This window comes from Doryrhamphus excisus, chromosome 17, assembly GCF_030265055.1.
Source record: "Doryrhamphus excisus isolate RoL2022-K1 chromosome 17, RoL_Dexc_1.0, whole genome shotgun sequence".
Taxonomy (NCBI): Eukaryota; Metazoa; Chordata; class Actinopteri; order Syngnathiformes; family Syngnathidae; genus Doryrhamphus; species Doryrhamphus excisus.
This window is the reverse complement of record NC_080482.1, coordinates 7,778,631-7,800,324: the sequence shown is the minus strand read 5'-3', so window position 1 is coordinate 7,800,324 and position 21,694 is coordinate 7,778,631. Positions and strand designations below refer to the sequence as shown.

Genomic DNA, 21,694 nt, shown 5'->3' with positions numbered 1-21,694 from the left:
GAACATGGTTAAAAATGTTAATATTATGACTTTATTCACATGATATGAAAAATCAAATAGTAAAAATCTGTGCTCATAGTGGGCGGGGCATAAACAGAAAGTGGGTGTGGTTTAACCCGAAATGAACAGAGCTTAAAGCTAGGCTTAAAGCTGCACATTAGTTTAAGTCTGAAATTAATTTGGATTGATCAGAAGTTGCAAAAGATGTTGTGTATGTATATATATATATATATATATATATAGTATTTTTCTCAAGCAGTAAAAAAACATCCGTGACTGATGCACGGTCGTGCCCACTGCTGAAAACAATGCATCGTGTAGTTATGAAACAAGTTTGAAATACCAAGGTGCATACTGAAACACATTGAAGAATATTTTTTTGTTTATAACGAGTATATCCGGCTCATCCCTAATTTCGACTCTATACTACCGAAATCCTAATATTAAGAATTTATTCTCGGAAAATTGCGACTTTTTATTTTGATTAGTATTTTGATTTTATTCTTGCAGCTGTTTTTCAACTTTCTACTTTCTTGTAATTATGACTTCATTGTCGGAATATTTTGACTTTATTTTTATTTTTCCACAACCTAATTTTCCCATAAAATACAACATTTTTGATTTTGTTAGTTTTTAATAATATCATGACTTTTAAAAATTAATGTATTTCTTTAAAATTTAAATGTAAAATTATAAAATTGTGTTATTTTTCATAATTTTTAGTAAATTATATTTTTAGAATGTTGCAGGCCCATAAAAAAGCAAATTACCCCCAGACTAGACTTTGGACACCACCGAAGTAAAAAATTCAGTTTCTTTAGTTTTGGGGCTCATTTTCAGTCAGTGTTCATACCGTCATTATCCAAGCTTTATGCCAATCACCATAGATGGCAGAATGTCACTAGCCAAACTGCTCAAACCCGATTATGAAAACGTGTATGCACTGTAAACCGTATTGTATGTAAACATTTAGCGTTATTTGTCAGTCTTTTGGTATTGTATAGTTAATGTTCCAAATGTGTAGGCAAAGACCTTGTGGATTTTCTTCTGTGTCCTCTGTTCTCAAGTCACGGTCTCAAAGAGCAATATCCAGGGATGAGCCTGGAGTGGATCTCGGATAAGCCGCTAGCCTCATGGCTTAGGTCCCCACCCCCCATCTCTCTGGTGCTTGCTCCTTCCCCCCCCCTACCCTCTCCGTTCCCTGTGCAACAGACACACACTACAGCGGGGGCTCCAGCAGCACTACATACACTTACAGTTGCCAATTTAATAAAGAGAGACTTTGTCATGCGTATCTCTCCTGCAGTTTCCTGGCCAGAGTGACAACAGTGTGGGTTGAGTGGAAAAAACAGGAAGGAGGACAGGCAGATGATGGTGCTTGTGTGCAGGCAGTTACAGTTCAAATGTGTGTGTATTTTATCTCCTTGAGCTCCCTCGTTGCATGTAAACACGGCGCAGTGTCTTCACCGGGACATTGCTCAACGCGTCGAGAAGCGAGGGTGTCTGGCGCAATGTTAGATAGGGTTCCCGGTCAGGAAGGAGAACTCGCGGCTTCCTGTTGGGTGAGTGTCGATCTGTCAGTGCACGGGCAAGAACGGAAGTCCATGGCCTTCATGGGAAGAGTGACAAACGGACAAAGACCGAATTTGAACTTTGAGTTATCGTAATTTCCGGACTATAGAGCGCACATGATTATAAGCCTCACCCACTACATTTATGCCACTATAATAATAATAGGCGGCACGGTGGTCGAGTGGCTAGCGCGCAGACCTCACAGCTAGGAGACGACGGTTCAATTCCACCCTCGGCCATCTCTGTGTGGAGTTTGCATGTTCTCCCCGTGCATGCGTGGGTTTTCCTCCCACATTCCAAAAACATGCTAGGTTAATTGGCGACTCCAAATTGTCCATAGGTATGAATGTGAGTGTGAATGGTTGTTTGTCTATGTGTGCCCTGTGATTGGCCGGCGACCAGTCCAGGGTGTACCCCGCCTCTCGCGGAAGACAGCTGGGATAGGCTCCAGCACCCACCGCGACCCTCGTGAGGAAAAGTGGTAGAAAATGAATGAATGAATGAATGAACTTAACAATAATAATAATATAACTTTCTTCACAAACGGTCCCTGTGACGCGGCTGTAAAACGGTAGTTTTCCAGCGTCTCACCATCGATTCGTTTATGCCAAGTTTACGTGTTTCCTTCTTTATCGGACAGCTCGATTGCTTTTAGCTTGAAAGCTGCGTCATATGCCTTTCTTTTTGCATTTTCCATGATGACGGTATGTTCACGCTAATTTAATTTATGCACAAGACAAGAAGTTGCAGTCTTCCTCGACGCATATATTCCACCTTTTCTACTCCAGAGCCCCTGGCGGCCGTTAGAAAAATTACATAAATTTGCCGCATCACTGTATAAGCCGCAGGGTTGAAAGTTTGGGAAAAAAGTCTTATAGTCCGGAATTTACGGTAGTCCAATTACAACTGGACCTTTAGGAAAAACAAGAACTGTACCGTAGCTGGGCTAATATGCTTGGGGCCGTCGATATTTGTATAAAGGCATGTATACCACATTCATACATTTTGAATGAGTGACGTCACTACTCATCTAATGATCTACTTGACAGTTACAGCAATCTATAGCATCTCTGAGTTCTGTATGAAAAGCATAAGAGGATTAATGCGGGATCTGATGCGGAAAAAGAAGCTTCAGTCTGCAGAAAGCATAGGTCGCCTGTTGTTGTTTTTTTTTGCAACCCACCTCCATAACTGTGGTATCATTTCCTCCCCATCCTCACACTCATACACACACACACACACTTCCTGATTATCTTGCTGCTGCTGTAATGAAGCGCATGAATGCTAACTGAGTCCAAAGTGATTTCTGCTGTGAGTCATTTGGGTAAATATGGGGAATGACAGTACCTACTTTCAATTTGGGCTCAGCTGTTTAGCAGTCAAGTTAGAGCTTCGACAGACGCACACGCAGCTGTCGGCACTTTGGGTGTTTTTATCGAAGGGGGAATTGTTTAATGCGTCAATGCGGGAAGCCGATGTCGCGGCATAGGCGTAGAGTACACTTTGAACGGCACCCAGGTAATGGTAATGTTTTTTTTTTTCGAACAGACTTACAATGAAGAATATGACTTTTATAGTGGTACAGTTCAGCATGCTGGAAAAAGGAGTAGGAAGAAGCAGAGCTTATTTAATTCCAAAACAAAATTTATATCACTCTCACAAAGACAGGAAGTCCCAGCAAGTATAGGCCATGCTTTTTCACTGATATCGACTTTGGTGGCCAATCAATCGGCACAACCTTAGTATTTGTTATTGTTTATACATGAATAGTTTTTGACTGTGCCATTGGTTTTTCCTCACTGTTCTGATGGTCTTGATGAAGAACCCAAAATATCAGCAATTTAGGAATAAGTTATATCAGACACTGTGGTATTTGTTAAATAATTACAAATAAATGATATCAGGAATAAATTATATCACACACTGGTATTCATTAAATCATAATAAATGAATTAATTCAAGAATAAAGGATATCAGATACTAATTTTCCGGACTATAAGTCACACTTTTTTTCATAGGTTGGCTGTTCCTGCGACTTATACTCCAGAGCGACTTATAAAGGAAAAAAACTGTTTATGTTACGTAAACATTGGACACGTTTTCTGTTTGTGTTTATTTTTTGTGTAGTCGAATAACTATTGTGTTAGCATAGCTTACATCTATTCCGCCTGTTCGCTATTATTTTATTGTTAGAACTTGCCTTCCAAGAGGATGTAATGTCAGTTTTGGTCAAGTAGTTACCCGCAAAAAATGCGACTTATACTCCAGTGCGACTTATGTATGTTTTTTCTACCTAATTATGCAGTTTTGGCCTTGTGCGACTTATACTCCGGAGCGACTTATAGTCCAGAAAATACAGTGTATAGTTGTATTCATTGAATAATTTTAAAAATGTATTCTGGATCAATGATATCAGACACTAGCCTTGTTTACATGAGGAGTTTTTCTCTTTCCAAATGGAATCTTTCCGAATGACCTTTCCGAAAGCAATGGTATACATAGAAAGGAATACTCCAATCGCGTGTCTACATGTGCCGTTATAATCAACCAGAATAGTCAATGGGAAATGCGCAGTAAAGCGTAAACACCAACATCATGTGATACCGACTTCCTCTTTTTCTTTCACTTGTTGGAATAACTCCATATTGCCAATTTTTCATTCGTCCAGTCTTGAAATTTACTTTGAATCAAAAACAAACTTTCCACAGCAGTCCAATGCCGATTGCTCGCTTCCATTTTTTCTAAATCGAATAATGTCTGGAGCTGCGTGTTACGTCATATCTCAGCATTCGCCGAAAGAACGCACCCGGGAACAGGAAAAGAACTTCAGTTCAATCTTGCTAATATTTTATAATTAAGCTCGGCACATGTTTTATATAGATATATATTTTCTTTTTTAATAAAACTGGACTTGTGAATGGTGTATAGAAGGGTTTAGATTCTGTTCCACAGATGGCGCTAATGCACACGAAAGCTGCTTGTTAACCGCCAATAAACAACAGAAGAAGAAAAACGCCACGAAGAAGAACGCAGTCTGACAACTTTCCGATTGAGCGGTTACAAGATACCTCAATCGGATTGGGGAAAGAAATATTCCACCCCTGTGAATCCGATTATATATTCATTCAGATTGGCACTTTTCTTTCGGAATGAGGTGTATACAAAGGTTAGATTATTTCCGTTTGAGCAAATAACCCGAATGGAATTGGATTATTTGGGTCCATGTAAACGTGGCGTTTACCGTGTTTAACGTGTCGTTCTTCCATGTACACTGTAAGCAGTATACTATGCTTTTACTCTTTCTTAAACAGTATATTGTCTGAGTTCCTTGCTCAAGCCGTCCCCCAGTTTTACTCCACATTCTGTCACGCATCAGAGCGTTATAGACCCGCTTTGGTTTTGACAGCTCCCACAGATAGCAAACGGAACAAAATAAATCATGTTGGAAACAGTACTACTTCTTGCCATCCACTAAATGCAGTTTAGTTCCTGTTTTATTGCTACACTGGGCTATAAACATGTTTTGAAAAAGAGTAGCACAAAGTCCAGCACTGAGTAAGCCAAACAGGCTGCAGGTACATGCGAATGCACGTGCAAGCTGCCAGGAGGAGTGTCACCGGGGTGCTCTGACTCTACCACAAAAAAAACCTGACTCCTCCTGACATCTGTGAGTCAATTAGCTGAAAGAAGAGAAAACATCCCTGCCCCCCTCTCTCGCACCCCTCCTCCTTCACTTCATGCAACCCTTCCTCCACCAAACAACTTCCAACCAGCACAGCCTGCTTCGCTGGCGTTGCAAAGTCGCCGCTGTCTGCCCGGGCTGGTGGTGTGAGAGGCGATTGTGGGGGGTAGAGGGGGGGGGGGGGGCAGCCAGTCATGGCCTGGGGTGTGAGGGTGGTTGGGTGATGAGGTTGGATGTCAAGAATGTGGCTCATGGTCGAGTCTTTTGTGTGTTTTGTGCAAGATGAATAGGCCCATGTCGGGGCTGGGGCGCTCGCCAGGCTTCCCCATTGACTTGTGTGTTAAGAAAAGCCTTCAAGTCCTCGGGCTCGGCAACGAGACAGATGATAAACCGAAACTCCCACTACTTCTGAATCTATCTATCTCCTCCATTTATAGTGCAACATCAGCACAGGATATGTGATATTTACTTTTATTTTGCTCTGTAATTAGCAGAAAACTGACATTTTGGGTTTCTTTAAAGGTAATAATATGAAAATAAAAACAAATGAGACAAATTTGTTGTTTGTTGACAGCACCAATATAATTTATATTTGTTTGGCAATTGTGTGTTAGCACACAGTGCAAAAAAGCCCGAATAATAATATAAAAATAAACATTAATATTTGTCCCAGTACACATTTCCTGGTTAAATACAAAGCTCATGGTGCCTGCCAGTTTCTGTCTGTCAGCATGTGGAAACATGAATTATACACCATGACATACTACAGCCCTTGTCATGTGTTTATAGTAAGTCTGACATTATTATTCATGCGAATCAGACAATAACATACGTAGATATGTCATATGGGAGGCACTTGCAGTATTCCCATCATCCTGAAGGGAGCGAAAAGGTGCTTGTCATTGCCGTCTTTCCATATGTCAAGCTAATGTTGTTGGGGTTTTTTTTGACAATACCAACAGGAAGTACAAACAGCATACATAACAGCAGCATAATTACCAGAGAGCTACCTAAGATGACTGGACCGTACTATTATTGATACAGGAGTGGTGGTAATCGTTCTGTACTGTACAGGCCACTTCCTGGCTAAAAGACAATGACATAGGATCACTCGCCAATGAAAAGCGTGCTTCATAAGTTCATACTCAAAAGACTAGATAGGACAGCTCTAGGCTCCCTGAGAATTCAATGACCTGGATGGCATAACTGTCTTTGTTTGTCCATACTTCCTGGTTCATGGAGAATGATCGGTTGGATCGAACCATCATCTACAGTACATTCTGGAATGGGATCAGTGGTTCCATAGGGAGCTGCTCTGACCGGTAATCGGCATTGGCATCGAAATGTTACGTGTTCTTCCTCAGCGCATGTGCCACCCCTCCACAAAGTTTTATTAATTCATTCATTACCGCTTTTTCCACACGAGGGGCGCAGCTGGAGCCTATCCCAGCTTGTACCAGGACATAAAAACAAGAGGATGATTGCCTGCATTAGGGTTACACCATGGCACCAGTTTACCACCACAACACTAAATTAGCACAGGCAGAAATTAGAGGCCCGTGGCGTTTTTTAAATATTTTTCAAACTAATTATAATTGAAAACAGCAAATATGGAAAATGAGCTGTAATTTGGTGGCCTGTGGCGTTTCATTAATTCATTAATTCATTCATTTTCTACCGCTTTTCCTCACGAGGGTCGCGGGGGGTGCTGGAGCCTATCCCAGCTGTCTTCGGGCGAGAGGCGGGGCACACCCCAGACTGGTCGCCAGCCAATCACAGGGCACATATAGACAAACAACCATTCACACTCACATTCATACCTATGGACAATTTGGAGTCACCAATTAACCTAGCATGTTTTTGGAATGTGGGAGGAAACCGGAGTCCCCGGAGAAAACCCACGCATGCACGGGGAGAACATGCAAACTCCACACAGAGATGGCCGAAGGTGGAATTGAACCTGTGTCTCCGAGCTGTGAGTTCTGCGCGCTAATCACACGATTGCCGTGCAGCCGACAATGTTTTAACACAAACAATAACATAAATACTGTTTATTCTTCAAGGTCACAAGAGGACTGGAGTCTATCCATATATATTAAGGCATAAATGAAAATCTGCTATGTCAATCACTATTAAATTATGCTGGTGTTATGTATGCTGTTTGTACTTATCCCCTTCGTATTGTCAAAAAAAACAACATTAGCTTGACATATGGAAAGACGGCAATGTCCCTTTTCATTTCCTCCAATTTTTTTGTTGCTTCTCTCCTTTCTCCCATTCGTCCCCGGTGCCCTCCATCTCCTCAGGCTACCGCTATATGGAAATACACTCACATTGCTAATTATTTAAGAGTCGTCACCTCATTAACAGTGCTGAAGAGATAATGAATGATTAATAGGTCACTCGTCCCTTTCGTCAGACAATGTGTTCTCCCACTCCCTCCTTACCCTAATAAGTACCGGTTTGACAAGCTGGGCGGGTGTTTTGGTGTCCGCTGCGTCCACTCTCTCCTGCACCGTGTGCTGCACATTCCTGGAGGTAACTGGAAACATCATCAGCGGCTGTAAGGCAGGAAGTGCAGTGGAGGGGACATGATTAGTGTTTGTGTCGACAATGACGCCCCCCCCCCCTCCCGGGGCTAGTAACGCTATAGAATGGTGTTGCTTGGATATGCAAGCGTTTGGGGCCTCGTTGTTCTGACTTTAAATGACCGACATCGCTCGGTAACCAATCAAGATGCGATACATGAGTTCTGGTGTGTGTTTGTATAGCTTGCATTAAGTCATCATCGGAGTGTGTGTGAACACCTGCAGATACTAAGGCGACTTATCGAGCCTCTGGCATCGAGATAAGAGGAAAAAGGGAATTCTCAGCTGCGGCAGGGACGTTATTTCAGCAGTTATCTGGCGCCTCAGACTTCCCTTCACGGGCTCAACTTTCTCAAGCGACAAGAAACCTTTTAATGCTGCAAGACGCATCGTTTTACCGTCAGCCTTTCAAGGGGCTCCAAATGCTTCTGATACACAGAGTCAAACAAGGTTTCAAACAACTCCATCTTTGCTCATACTGACAGGGAAGTTGGAGGACGTGTCAGACAAACCGGGGGGGGGGGGGGGGGGGGGGGATAAGTGAGGACAACTTTGAACTGCTTCTCCTTTGAGGACGCTGTTGGAAATATACTTTAAGAAGGACGAATTTCAAAACATTCCCCTTTTTTTGCTGTATGAAAGCTGCTATTTAGGTCAGTTGAAAGCAAACTAAAGGAGACTTCTGCTATTGTTTATAGCCGTGGTTTAAGATCTGGACATCTTTGGAGTGAGTCCAATATCTTGCATGAGCGCTTTAACTGACAACCGCAGAACAGTTGCAAGAGGGAATTTCCGCCTCAAAAGTAGACGGGGAGGGTTTGAAGGAAGACAGTTTGAATATGAGTGAGAGTTAGGGTACATCATAACAGTGACAGTTTTTTGTTTTGTGATTGACAACATCCCCTTAGAATGGAGTAAAAGTAAGTACAGTTGGCCGTGATGTGTTCAAGATTTGAGGTTCTATCAAGGGTTTTCAGGTTTGAATTATCTCACAACAGGCCCAATAATAACAACATAAGAATCATAATACTAACATGGGTTACTGTTGCAGTATAATCCAGCTAAATCACTTCCTGTCCACACGTCCAGAACACATTTATTCCAATACGCACAAGCATGAGTTTTGGGTATGTCTTAAATGGTTTTTTTTCGTCAGATGTATCTATTATATTGGGTAATATGAATGTGAGGGTGACTATAGGGGTGTTATTTCATGTCTTGAGGGCTCTATTAATGCTAAAAACAGTATTTGCAAGGTTGTAAACCGGTTAATATGAGAGATTACTATACACCCCTTGCATTTCGGTAACCATTTTGTTATTGTATTGGGTAATATGAATGTGAAGGTGACTATAGGGGTGTTATTTCATGTCTAGAGGGCTCTATTAATGCTAAAAACAGTATGTACAAAGTTGTAAACAGGTTAAAATGAGGTATTACTGTCCACCCCTTGCATTTCAGTAACCATTTTGTTATTGTATTGGGTAATATGAATGTGAAGATGACTATAGGGGTGTTATTTAATGTCTAGAGGGCTCTATTAATGCTAAAAACAGTATTTGCAAGGTTGTAAACCGGTTAAAATGAGAGATTACTATACACCCCTTGCATTTCGGTAACCATTTTGTTATTATATTGGGTAATATGAATGTGAAGGTGACTATAGGGGTGTTATTTCATGTCTAGAGGGCTCTATTAATACTAAAAACAGTATGCAATAAAACGATACTGGATGTGCTAAAATGCTAAAATATTGCATTTCAATATGAAGATATTGCAAAATGTGAACCACATCCTTCATGCAGCCTCCAGACCATGAGGCTACCACCACCATGTTTGACTGATTTTTATCTTTTACAGTTAAAACACAATAAAATACAAACTGTATCCATTGCTTGATAGAAATGAAGTTAGAAGTGCCATACTGCTAAAATGTTGCATTTCAATGTCAAGATATTGCCATGTAAGTGCAAGTTATAAGTGAGTTGCTTCTTTTAGCCAGTAGAACTCATACAGTCTCGGACTATGACGCTACCACCGCTGTACCTTGCTACTCCCTTGTGATGGCAGCTGTTTAGACAATCATCAATGTGTATTGACTATTTTTCCAGTGACTAGTACATCCATAGTACTATGTAAGCTACACACTGACTCCATACTTTCTGTAGTCTTGTCCTTTGAGAAGATACACTGTCATAAAAATGGGTGGTGTGCTCACTTTTGTAGTAAAGCATTATGTTATTAAGAACATCATCAGGGTTTATGCCGCGGATTAAAGCCGATTTTGGCTGCCGGTTTACTTTGATGGCTGCCACTCAATATTAGTCGAATTCCAAGCATTTTTAAATCATGAAAGGACCTGAATTGAGGTCGTTATTTAAATGCCAGATTTTAGTATACTTGAAAGAGTTGGTGGAAATGTTTTATTTAACCTGGCTGTGTTGCACAATGTTGTAGTACACTGTTTTTTTTGGTTTGTTTTTGTCCAATAAGCAAAACATATGTGAACTTTGGATCCTGATTTAAAACTAGATCAGTCTTGTTTGTTGATCTTGCATCACCCTGATATTGAGTTTATTTTTAGATTTCCCCCGACTCCATGTGAGTGGAAGTGTTTTTGGAGTAGAACTTGTATTAGTTATGTGACCACGACCATGAGGGTATAAAAAATACATGTTTTGGAATAGCTTAGCCACTGCCCAGTCCTAACTTCAATTGGAAGTTCATGGATTGGAACACTTTTGGATGAATAAGTAAGCAATAATTATGTTATTTTATACTTTTCCATGTAACATATTTGTTTTTTATAGGTTGTTATTAACTATATACACATAAAAGAGGCAGCGTTCATGTGGAAGAGTCACAAATGTTGTACATTCTGACCCTGCACCTTCCCAGCCCGATCACATTTAAAAAAAAAAAAAAAAAACTTTCACTCAGACCCCTGACCGCTTCCAATCCAAAGTCCCTCGCCCAGTTCTCCTCTCCACCATGGTATGCTTGACTCACAGCTCCCTCCCACCCCCCATCCCCCTCCAACGCTCCCTCCCCCGGCAGCCTTGACTCAGGCTTATTGCCCTCGCTCAGCTGCTCAGTTCGACGCTGACTGTTGATTGGTGCTCGAGAGGAGAAGGAAGCCTTGGGAGTATTTATAGAGACTCTCTCGTTTACCAGAACAATAACAACCCCCACCCTCTTTCCAACACACACACACACCACAAAAAAAGGGGCAAAGTGACTTTTGGCTTCACGTGGGACACAATTTTTGCGCCCGTTGCGTGTTGCTCACTTGCAGCAATAATAACAACAACGCAAATGCGTTGCCACGTTTTTCTGAGTTCATATTTCAGAAAAATGACAAATGATACAGTTAGCAATAGCTTTGACGTACATGAAACCGACTGACTTTCAGGAAGTGGCAGCAGAGTACCCGCAGTCACATGGTATTGACGCTTGTGGACCTGTGTCAACACTGCAACCCAGCAGTTTAACTGTAACGCTCTTGAAAGTTCCTCTTGGAGTTAAAGGCTATGTTTACACAACAACAATTGATTTTTTTTCCCTCTCTACGTAGACGCTGTAATAAGAATACCGAACCACTAGTTGGCCATGAAACGGGTACTTTTTAGCGGGTACTTTGAATACCCTGTATCAGTATACAGTACTACTAGAGTAGCTATGCAATAACCATATTTTCAGGCTCCAAAACTGCAGTTGTTGTGCAAATATACAGTCAATACATCAACCGATGTTGTCTTTTAAAAGTAAGCGGTGGTGACAATTCCGATTCAAGACAGGCTCCAAATCAAAACTGAGTAATGCAACTGAGTCGGACATCAACTGCCAAACAAAATGTCCTTGGTGACTAGAGAACACCCATGGAAAACCAAATTGACAACAAAAATTATAGACCATTTAATATTGTAAAAGTGACTATTTCGGTTGACATAGAAAATGTATGCAAAAATGTTACGGTAATGGTAATGGTTTTATTTCATTTGAACATGCATCAGATTACAATTGAATGCATCACATAATCAGTTCACAGTTCCACATGTCCAAAAGGAGTAGGAAGAAGCAAAGCTTATTAAATCCTACCCCTCCATCTGGTACTTTTACAGTCAGTAACTGTTACATTTGTTCACTTCCTGCTTTCCATAATACAGTTTAAGGTTTTTTTTTGTTTTTTTTATAATTTTTAAATTTTGTAATTTTTTGTCCCCTACCGAAGTACAAGGTGATATGACCATCCAATGACATAATGGATAGCTGTTTGAAGATGAACTATATCAGCAAGTTTAAGTATTTGTGATTTTAGAACTAATGAGTTGTATGTTCTCTGTAGGCGGCATTATGAATTATCCTTACTGACCTTTTTTGCAGTACATTTAGCGAGTGAAGATTGCTTTTATAGTTATTACCCCATATTTCCACGCAATAAAGAGTGTGGAGTGATTTCTGATTGAGAACAAATTTTGCTTTGTTCAATACTGAAATATTTCTGGCCACCTTATGTTGTATATTTGTAATATGAGGTTTCCAGCTCATATTTTGACACCGTTTGCATACATTTCCCGGTTGGCGTGTGTCATGTCGTGTTATTAATACGCTGCCTGAGTCCAACTGGGAAGACTCAGAAGCCATTATCCCCTCAGTCACCCACCTATGATGTCATCAGCAGTTTGACAGTTCTTCGCCAACCTACACAGTTGTGCCACAAGTGTCTGCTTTTTCTTATTGATCACGGCTGCAAAATAACCCACAATGGAGCCAAAGAAAGTTGCACTTTGATAACAAAGGTAAATAAATAACTCATAGCAAAACACAAAGGTGGTATCCATGTCAACTTGCTGCCTCATCGACGTCAACAATGAAGTCCACGTGTGTGTGTCCATGTGTAAACACAGTAATATTAGATAAGGGTGACTTGAAATAGACCATACAGCCTATGACACCATCTCCAGTAGAGTCAAAATATGGGCATCAATTCCTAAATTCTGTTGAAGGATTCAAACACATACGCGTTTTTTTTATACTCTTTTGTTTGCGCTCCTCCTTACAGTTATATTGGGACATAAAAGATGCCGTGTAGCCGCACTCTTTAATTACTTTTGCTCGATAAGTGAGCAGTTAATGGATTTCGCACGGCGCCCAATACACAAACGCACTTGCTGCCGTTTGATGTTTTTGGGTACGTCGAGCATGGACACATCTAACTGATTGAGTATGTTAATTAGCGGTGCCGTGGCGAGAAGGTTTGTTCATTCCCTTTTGCTGTGACTGACACGAGTGTTCAGCGAAAACTAACATCCACTCCTGGCTGATTACAGAATCTGAAGACAAACGATTGTTTGACATCATACGGTGCATGTGTGTCCCCCGGGCATGCAACTACATCACAGTACGTGTCGGAATCCATGCTGCCTCTCAATAAACCACAGCTCCCCTAGTGTCGGAAGCACTTAAGCAGTCCCAAACTATGGTAATGGTTTTATTTCATTTGATGATGCATCAGATTACAATTGAATGCATCACATAATCAGTTCACAGTTCCACATGTCCAAAAGGAGTAGGAAGAAGCAAAGCTTATTAAATCCTACCCCTCCATCTGGTACTTTTACAATCAGTAACTGTTACATTTGTTCACTTCCTGCTTTCCTAATATAGTTTTTTTTTCTGTATATTTATTTATTTATTTTTGTCACGTACCGAAGTTTGAGGTGATACGACCATCCAATGACATATTGGGTTCTGTCAAAACTGTCAATATAGTGATATGTATAGCACATCATGACTGGTTCAATACTCTTCATCCTTGTATTTAGCAAACATCAACTTTTTATTTAAGTCTTAAATTGCTTATTTTCTCTCAATGTGTTTAGTATATTGGGTAATACGAGTTTAAAAGTGAATATAGGGGTGCTATTTAATGTCTAGAGTGCTCTAATATGTTAAAAACCATATTTAAAAGGTTGTTATCAGGGTTTCAAACCCAGATCTCCCAGATCGCCTATAGTGATATATATAGCACATCATGACTTATTCAAGCTATACCTTGACTACTCTAAAGAATACCCAATTTTAATTTCTGACTTCGAAAGACATTTCAAGCAGGCTTCATCAGTTCATGTTCCCGACTAGATGACGAGAGCTGTCCTATCTAACCTGAACAGTCCGGTTGCAATGCCCTGAGAGTACAATGACCTGGATGAATGAGAATATTTACAGAGACATACTGTACTGTATATAATTGACACATTGGAAGCACAAACTGTACCTTACCAGGCCGAACTGAACTGTACCACTCAATGGAAACGGGGCTTATCAAACCATACATTTTCACAACCATCTTATGAACATTTACATTTCATCCATCATTCGCTGTGACTCAACATGAGTCAGAGAGTCATTTTAAGACCTTTTACAGAAGCGACTCATCATCATCATCATCATCATCAGCCGTCGATATGCTGTGAGCAGATTTGAAGTGAAATGCTAGCTTGGCTCTGTTAGTGCAGCATCATGATTCACAGCGTGGCATAGGCCAGCGTCCACACTGGGGAGTGGAGGCACCACTTGCACCCTATTGCTCCTATTAACACCGTCACATGACCTCGTGGTTCTCTTGCTCGTTTCTCGCAAGCACACACTAGCTCACACATCCAGGATCGATACATGGCTTAAGGGCACCTGGCTGTGTTGTATGTATGTGTGTGTGTTTTTGTGTTGTGTTGGCTCCGCCTCAAAAATCATGGACTACAGTCAGTGGGGAGGATGCATCATATATCAAACGTACACAAAAGCAGAAGAGACATTGTGCTGTTGTGTTGTGTGTACACCATATTTGGGTATATGACTTAAAGCAAAAATAACTGCTTCTGAATCATGGTGATGTGACACTGGCGGGTTTATAATTGGAGTAATTGTGGTCTATAATATTTGTGGACCAGCAAGGCGGCTTTTCGTGCGCTTATGAGCGCTAGCTTCGATTTTGTTGCATACATCCAGCAAATGCACATTTAGTGGGGGGCCTGGAAAAAAAATCATATTTGGTTTTTATAGAAAATGTTTACAACAATTTTGCCTCGGTTTTCATACACTGTCTTGGTTTTCATTCAATATTGCACTTAAAAAACGAATATGTTTGTCCTGTTTTGTATGGTTCTGCGAAGTTGAATGCCCAAACACTGACTGTCAATGCAGTTTTAAATTGACTGCAAAATAGCCTGCCATGGGGCCAAAAAAAAAAACTTGCCAGCACTAAGTTGAGAAACACTGAATTAGATTTTTCCTGGAAAGTCCGCATCCAGCCATTCGTCATTTATAATTATTTTGCATTGTTTTCTGCATGGAAAACTATAATTATTCTCTATAGAATGTATTTTTGTTCATATTCTGTGGGACTTTTTGGAATGGATTAATGACAAAAAAAACAATAATTCAGTAACAGGTATTGTTTTGACGGCCGTTTGATATTTTCCTGGAAAGTCCGCATCCAGCCATTCGTCATTTCTAATTAATTTTGCATTGTTTTCTGCATGGAAAACTATATTATTCTCTATAGAATGTATTTTTGCTAATATTTTGTGGGACTTTTTGGAATGGATTAATGACAACAAAAAACAATAATTCCGTAAGAGGTATTGTTTTGACGGCTGTTTGATATTTTCCTGGAAGTCCGCATCCAGCCATTCATCAATTATAACTATTTTTGCATTGTTTTCTGCATGTAAAACTATAATTATTCTCTATAGAATGTATTTTTGCTAATATTTTGTGGGACTTTTTGGAATGGAATAATGACAACAAAACAATAATTCAGTAACAGGTATTGTTTTGACGGACGTTTGATATTTGGTTGGATTGTTAGTACGCATAAAGATGAAAAATTTACATCTCATTTGGTAGAGGAAGAACCAAAAAATGCCAAGTCATGATAGATCTGGATAGCCAAACAAAACACACAGAAAACAATACGCTGCAAAATAATGGAATCGTAATAGAATCTCATATTGTATAACTCAGGGTTGTAAACTAATAAACAAAAACAAACACAAATAGCCACTCTATGATTATTTTTTTACACTTTAGTTATAATGTATTTTATTGTTTTTGTTATATAAATGACATAAGAACGCCTCAGCCCCACCTCTGCACTGGTAATGCATTTTTTTTTCTTTTTGATGATTTTCTTTACGTTTTCCTGCCCATAATTTAAAAAAATGGTTTGGTCCACGGTTCTGCATGGAAAACTATAATTATTCTCTATAGAATGTATTTTTGTTCATATTTTGTGGGACTTTTTGGAATGGATTAATGACAAAAAAATAAATAATTCAGTAACAGGTATTGTTTTGACGGCCGTTTGATATTTGGTTGGATTGTTAGTACGCATAAAGATGAAAAATTTACATCTCATTTGGTAGAGGAAGAACCCAAAAATGCCAAGTCATGACAGATCTGGATAGCCAAACAAAACACACAGAAAACAATACGCTGCAAAATAATGGAATCGTAATAGAATCTCATATTGTATAACTCAGGGTTGTAAACTAATAAACAAAAACAAACACAAATAGCCACTCTATGATTATTTTTTTACACTTTAGTTATAATGTATTTTATTGTTTTTGTTATATAAATGACATAAGAACGCCTCAGCCCCACCTCTGCACTGGTAATGCATTTTTTTTTCTTTTTGATGATTTTCTTTACGTTTTCCTGCCCATAATTTAAAAAATGGTTTGGTCCATGGTTCATCGGTAGCTGTGGTCTGTTTCCTACTGTGTGCTATTGCAATGTTATTGTTGTTTATTGCTTGTTTTGATCAAAAAGCTTGAAATAATAGTAAAAGTTGACTATTAATGTCCCGTGACAGTGTGCTGTGAAGTGTTTCAGAAGAGAAACTGATGTTGATTCTGTTTTATTTGCACTGGCTGACTGGCTGGGTGAGTTTCTCAGAGAGAGTGGCCCTCACCTGGGAGTGGCTTATTAACACTAGCTTAAAGTGGCTTGGACAATGTCAAACAATGACAAACGCCTGCCAACCGTTGGCCATTTACAGACGAATGCCCTGGACAATAGACCCGTCTCCACACGCACTATATAGAGCTCCTTTCATTTGCAACGGCAGGTGAGTGGTCTTTTCTGAAGTGGCCAATCGACAACATGTGCATCTGGCGAGCGAAGGCTCGGCATCGATAGTCTGCACACGGAGCACATCCATGCACAGCTGTAGCTACATGGCCTAGAATAGCACATTCCTCTGTCCTCCCTCTCACACGTAGACCCACTGGTGGGTCACATGGACCAGAAGTGGACGTGCACAGCAGGCCAGCTTTGCACAAACACGCCAAAAAAAAAACACACATGAAGGTGTGTTTTTTTTTTTTACATACTACCCACAATGGTATCCCTTATACACTTCAAAATGATTCTCAGGATGTTTAATCACCTAAATGGCTGCTGGCCTCAAGTGTTACGTTGCATTCTCCTGTGTGCTCTCTTCTTGTCTCTTACAACACAACATGGGGCTCATGTCTCCTGAACAAAAAAAAAAAAAAAAAGGAGGTCAGCTGGCTGCAGGGCCTTTTCCTATTGGGCCACCCCCCCTCCCCTCCTCTGTCTCTCGAATAAGAATAATCTCACTGATGACATCACAGCGGCTACATTTACACTCAGGCAGCAACACTCTTGACATTAACTCAGTGATGGCAACTCTGGGAATTAGACAGTGAACATAACATCTATTTATCTCTGCTAAAAATAACACTAGCTTCTATTAAGACTGAAATTACCTCTAAGATCATAGTCTTCTGGTTGTTTGCCTTCAAAATGTTGTCATGTTAAACATGTAGAATATAAAAATAGCTATCTATTTACAGTATCTTTATCCAATGGTACACATCTAGTTATAAAAAAACACTATTGTCGTGAGAACAAATATTGTTGGTAATGTTAGCGACACTGCCAACTAGTGGCCTGGCATGCTAACTACTTTTAGTATTTGCACTGCTCATTGTCTCAAACGTCGAAATATCCATTTACATGTTTTATTTAATTTTGATTCTATTATTATTATTCTTTCTTTTATAATCTTATATTTCTTTTATTCTTTATTAGCTCCAAATTCAGTGATAGAAACAGTATCTCAATTCTCTGTATGTTCTATATTTTGAGATATGACAATAAAGAATGTTGACTCTTAATATCTGGCTAATCTTATTGTTGTTGTTTATGTATGAAATATGTGAATGTGGTTTAAGTATATAACTATAAAACAACATTCAGACAATAATTATTGGTTATGTCAGCTACATTGCTAACTAGTGGCCTGGCATGGTAATGACAGTTAACTTTAAGCTAGCTATGTTATCTCACAATTTAGCTATCTATCTAAACAATAACGTTATAGACATCAAGCTAACTTAGACCGGAATAATAATATTTTGTCATTAAAAAATGGTCATATAAACACAGCTAAAGTTTCTAAATAGTAGTCAAGTGAGCAACAACAAAAACTTTTGTTAGCTGCCCTATTTAGCCACAGACATAGATAGCGCTGAGCCGAATGTACATTTACAGCCTTGACACATCCAAAATCGCGACAACGTTGACTTATCACAGCAGCGGACAAATCCACTTGACGCGGTTTATCTATTCTAAACAATCGTTTTAAAATGTTGTCATACATACAAACTATATCAAAGTATCTATTCATCAAGATATTTATGTATTTATGTTATCTGTTTAGTTCTATCTCTGTAGCTAGCTACTTATGTCATGACTATGCTAAGTCACTTGAGTTAGCTATACTGCCAACTAGTGGCCTGGCATACAAACTACTATTGATAAATAGCATATAAACAAACGTGCATACAAATATGGCCAAGTTAAGAATATAGCTGTCTGTCTAGCTACAAAAACAACACTTTGTTGTCCATTATGACTAGAACTTGTGGTAATTGTAAAAAAAAAATTCAGAATCAGAATGCCCTTTATTGTCATTTTATATAGACCAACAATTCACAATTTGTTACTCAATGTAATTTGTTTATTTTTTGTTTATATGTCCAATACTTGATTATGCTGCATTGATTGCCACTTTCTTTGTTAATAAAGTTTTGTTTTTTGAAAAATAATACATACAAATAATTTAAAAAAAAAAGAACTCATGGTAATGTTAGCTGCACTGCCAACTAGTGGCTTGGTATGCTATCTACAGATGAATTTTCACATCATATCAAACATAAACACAAACAGTTTTAAACATAAATAAACTTAACTATCTATAAACTATCCATCTAAAATCATATAAGATAAATATTGTCATTGATAATCTATATATTTCTAATCTTGTCCGATTCAATGTTTTTGAAGCGAAACAGCAGGGAGGAGAGTATTTAAATGTACTTTGCAGCGGACTCTTAAGACTGCCCTTTTCTCCGCTACGCCCCTGCACAATTACATTAATGGGCCAATAGGAACAAAGAGGAGGCAGGACCTAAGCTCCTCCCCCCTCCTACCACCAAGAAGACCGCCTTCCTCGGGAGCTTTTTTAGATGTGCATAATCCCTGAGTTGACCCAGAAAATAGGCAGTCGTTTCAAGATCTGATGCTGCAGTCTTTGTTGCGCACCTCTCCGGCAATGACGCGCGGCCCTGTGGACTACACGCACTGCTGAGCTCCCCCTACCCCCCACCCCCCCTTACCCCCTTGTCCTCCGCACCGCAGCGGAGCACCGAAACAACCGGAGCGACCCTTGAGGAGAGGAGCAACTTTACTTGTGAACCGAACACGGTACGTGCACATTTTGGATTGTAGTCAAGGTTAGGTCTTCTTCCACCGTGTGTGTGTGTGTGTGTGTCTGCGTGTGCATGTTTAGCGTATATGCGCGTGTGTGGTGGTGCACGGCGCTCCATTGTTTCCTTGTTTGAAAGCCACGGCGATGTGATTATTGTGCAGTGTCGGGCACATTTACGTGATGGCAATATTCCATTTAAACAAAAAAAAGGGGGGGGGAGGGGGTGTAAAGAATTGAAATGCAGCGTGTGCAGCGGTGTTGGGTAGCGCCGTGATGTCACAGTGTTCTTTGTTGCAACCTTGCGTGCGTAAAAATGTGCGTTTAGCGTTCAGGCATTTAAAAAAAAATGCAATTTGCTTGAAAACGTGCATGCATTCTTTTAAGCCAGGGTTGCACATAAGCGTCATATTGACGCCCAAACAAAGCTAGGTTAGGTTTCAATGTTGTTATTATTACTAGTTGTGAAATAATAATGATAATAATATTAATAATAATCTTCAAACTACACAGGAGGAATGGCTGAGCACCTCATGATGCCCATGAATCACGGTTCGGCTGGCGCTGGTCTCCACGGTTACCGGATGGGCATGAACGGCCTGCAGGCGGGCCACCAGCCGCACGGCAACCAGCAGGCCATGCGACCGCTTCCCGGCGGCCAGATGATGCATTACGGTGGCGCCCAAGCCAGCATGGAGACGGCCATGCGACAGCGGCAAGGCATGGTAGCCGGGCCCATGAACGGACAAATGAACGGCGGTCAAATGGGCCACCATCACCACCAGATGACGTCCGGGAACATGATGTATAACGGGCAACAACAACAGCAGCAGCAGCAGCATCACATGCACCAGGCCCAGCAACAGCAGCACCAGCCGCACCAACAACACCAAGCCCAACAGAACCAGTTCATGAATGGAGGCTTAACATCTCAGCAGCTCATGGCTAGCATGCAGCTACAAAAACTCAACACCCAGTATCACGGACACCCGCTGGGACCCATGGGCGGGAACCACATGGGCCCGGCGAATCAGTATCGCATGAACCCGGCCCAGCTGGCTAACATGCAGCACATGGCGGGCCCGGCGCTGGCCCTGAACGGAATGGACGCAGACATGATCGACGAGGAGGTGCTGACCTCTCTGGTTATGGAGCTGGGCCTGGATCGGGTGCAGGAGCTGCCGGAACTGTTCCTGGGCCAGAACGAGTTCGATTTCATCTCAGACTTTGTGAGCAAACAGCAGCCCAGCACTGTTAGCTGCTGAGTGGACACCCCCTTACCCTATCTTTAAATGTCTTCATTAAGATGGACCATACACGGAGGTGTGCTCATCTCTTTTAGGACCACCAAAGCCAGGTCATGGTGCCAGGTGCGCAGAAGGAGAACTCTGGCTTGTGGTCTGAGTTGGGTGGAGGTGTGGGGGGCGGGGGGCGTTGGACCTCCCACTTCCTGGACATGAATGTAAAAACAAAAAAAGTCACAAAGCCACTCAGAACAATGACACTGTGTTTCCTCTCAGCCTGGATGGCCTCCACAAGAAGGTGTATTTATTTATAATCTGACACAGAGAACTACCACCTACTGGGGCCAAGTGCTTTTTAATCATTTGACTTCTCATTTTTAAGTTAAATTTAAGTTCCTCGCTTGGTTTTGTCTTTCCTTTTTTTTCCAGCTTAAAAATAAGCTCACAGGTCCAAAAAGGAGCCTTAATTAATTATAAGGCGACTTGACAAGTTTTTTTTTTTTTTTGGAAAGAAAGATTATTTTTTAGATGTGCTGTTCTCAAAATGGACTGCTTGTACTGTATGAAGCTGTATAACTCCGACACTGTTGTGTTCTTCATGGAGACGTAGAACCGCCTTAATCACGCAGATTCTTATTTATTATTGGTTGTTCATAATGTCCCTTTTTTGTGGATGAGAATTTGAAGGTGGAAGGGGAAGAGGGATGGTCTTTGTGAAAAGGTTTTGAGGATCAATAAAGATGGCCTGGATAGAAGAATGGCCTGCTTTTTTCCATTTATTGCAACCCCCCCCCCACACACACATGTC

At 40.6% G+C, this 21,694-nt stretch overlaps 2 protein-coding genes across 2 annotated transcripts in view; one reads left to right on the top strand and one right to left on the bottom strand.

Annotated features, from left to right (window-relative positions):
• Positions 1–5,464: 5,464 nt before the first annotated feature.
• The window catches only part of LOC131105698 (polycomb protein SCMH1), a 40,529-nt gene continuing 24,299 nt past the window's right edge, over positions 5,465–21,694 (bottom strand). Inside the window, exon 15 of the mRNA XM_058054098.1 lies at positions 5,465–7,815. The gene's annotated coding sequence lies outside the window, so the exon portion shown is untranslated. The remainder of the gene's footprint in view (positions 7,816–21,694) is intronic.
• On the top strand, positions 19,389–21,644 carry cited4b (Cbp/p300-interacting transactivator, with Glu/Asp-rich carboxy-terminal domain, 4b). The gene is made up of 2 exons (XM_058054109.1): positions 19,389–19,641; positions 20,156–21,644. Exon 2 carries the CDS (start codon positions 20,161–20,163, stop codon positions 20,905–20,907), a length of 747 nt encoding a protein of 248 aa, XP_057910092.1. The 5' UTR covers positions 19,389–19,641; positions 20,156–20,160; the 3' UTR covers positions 20,908–21,644.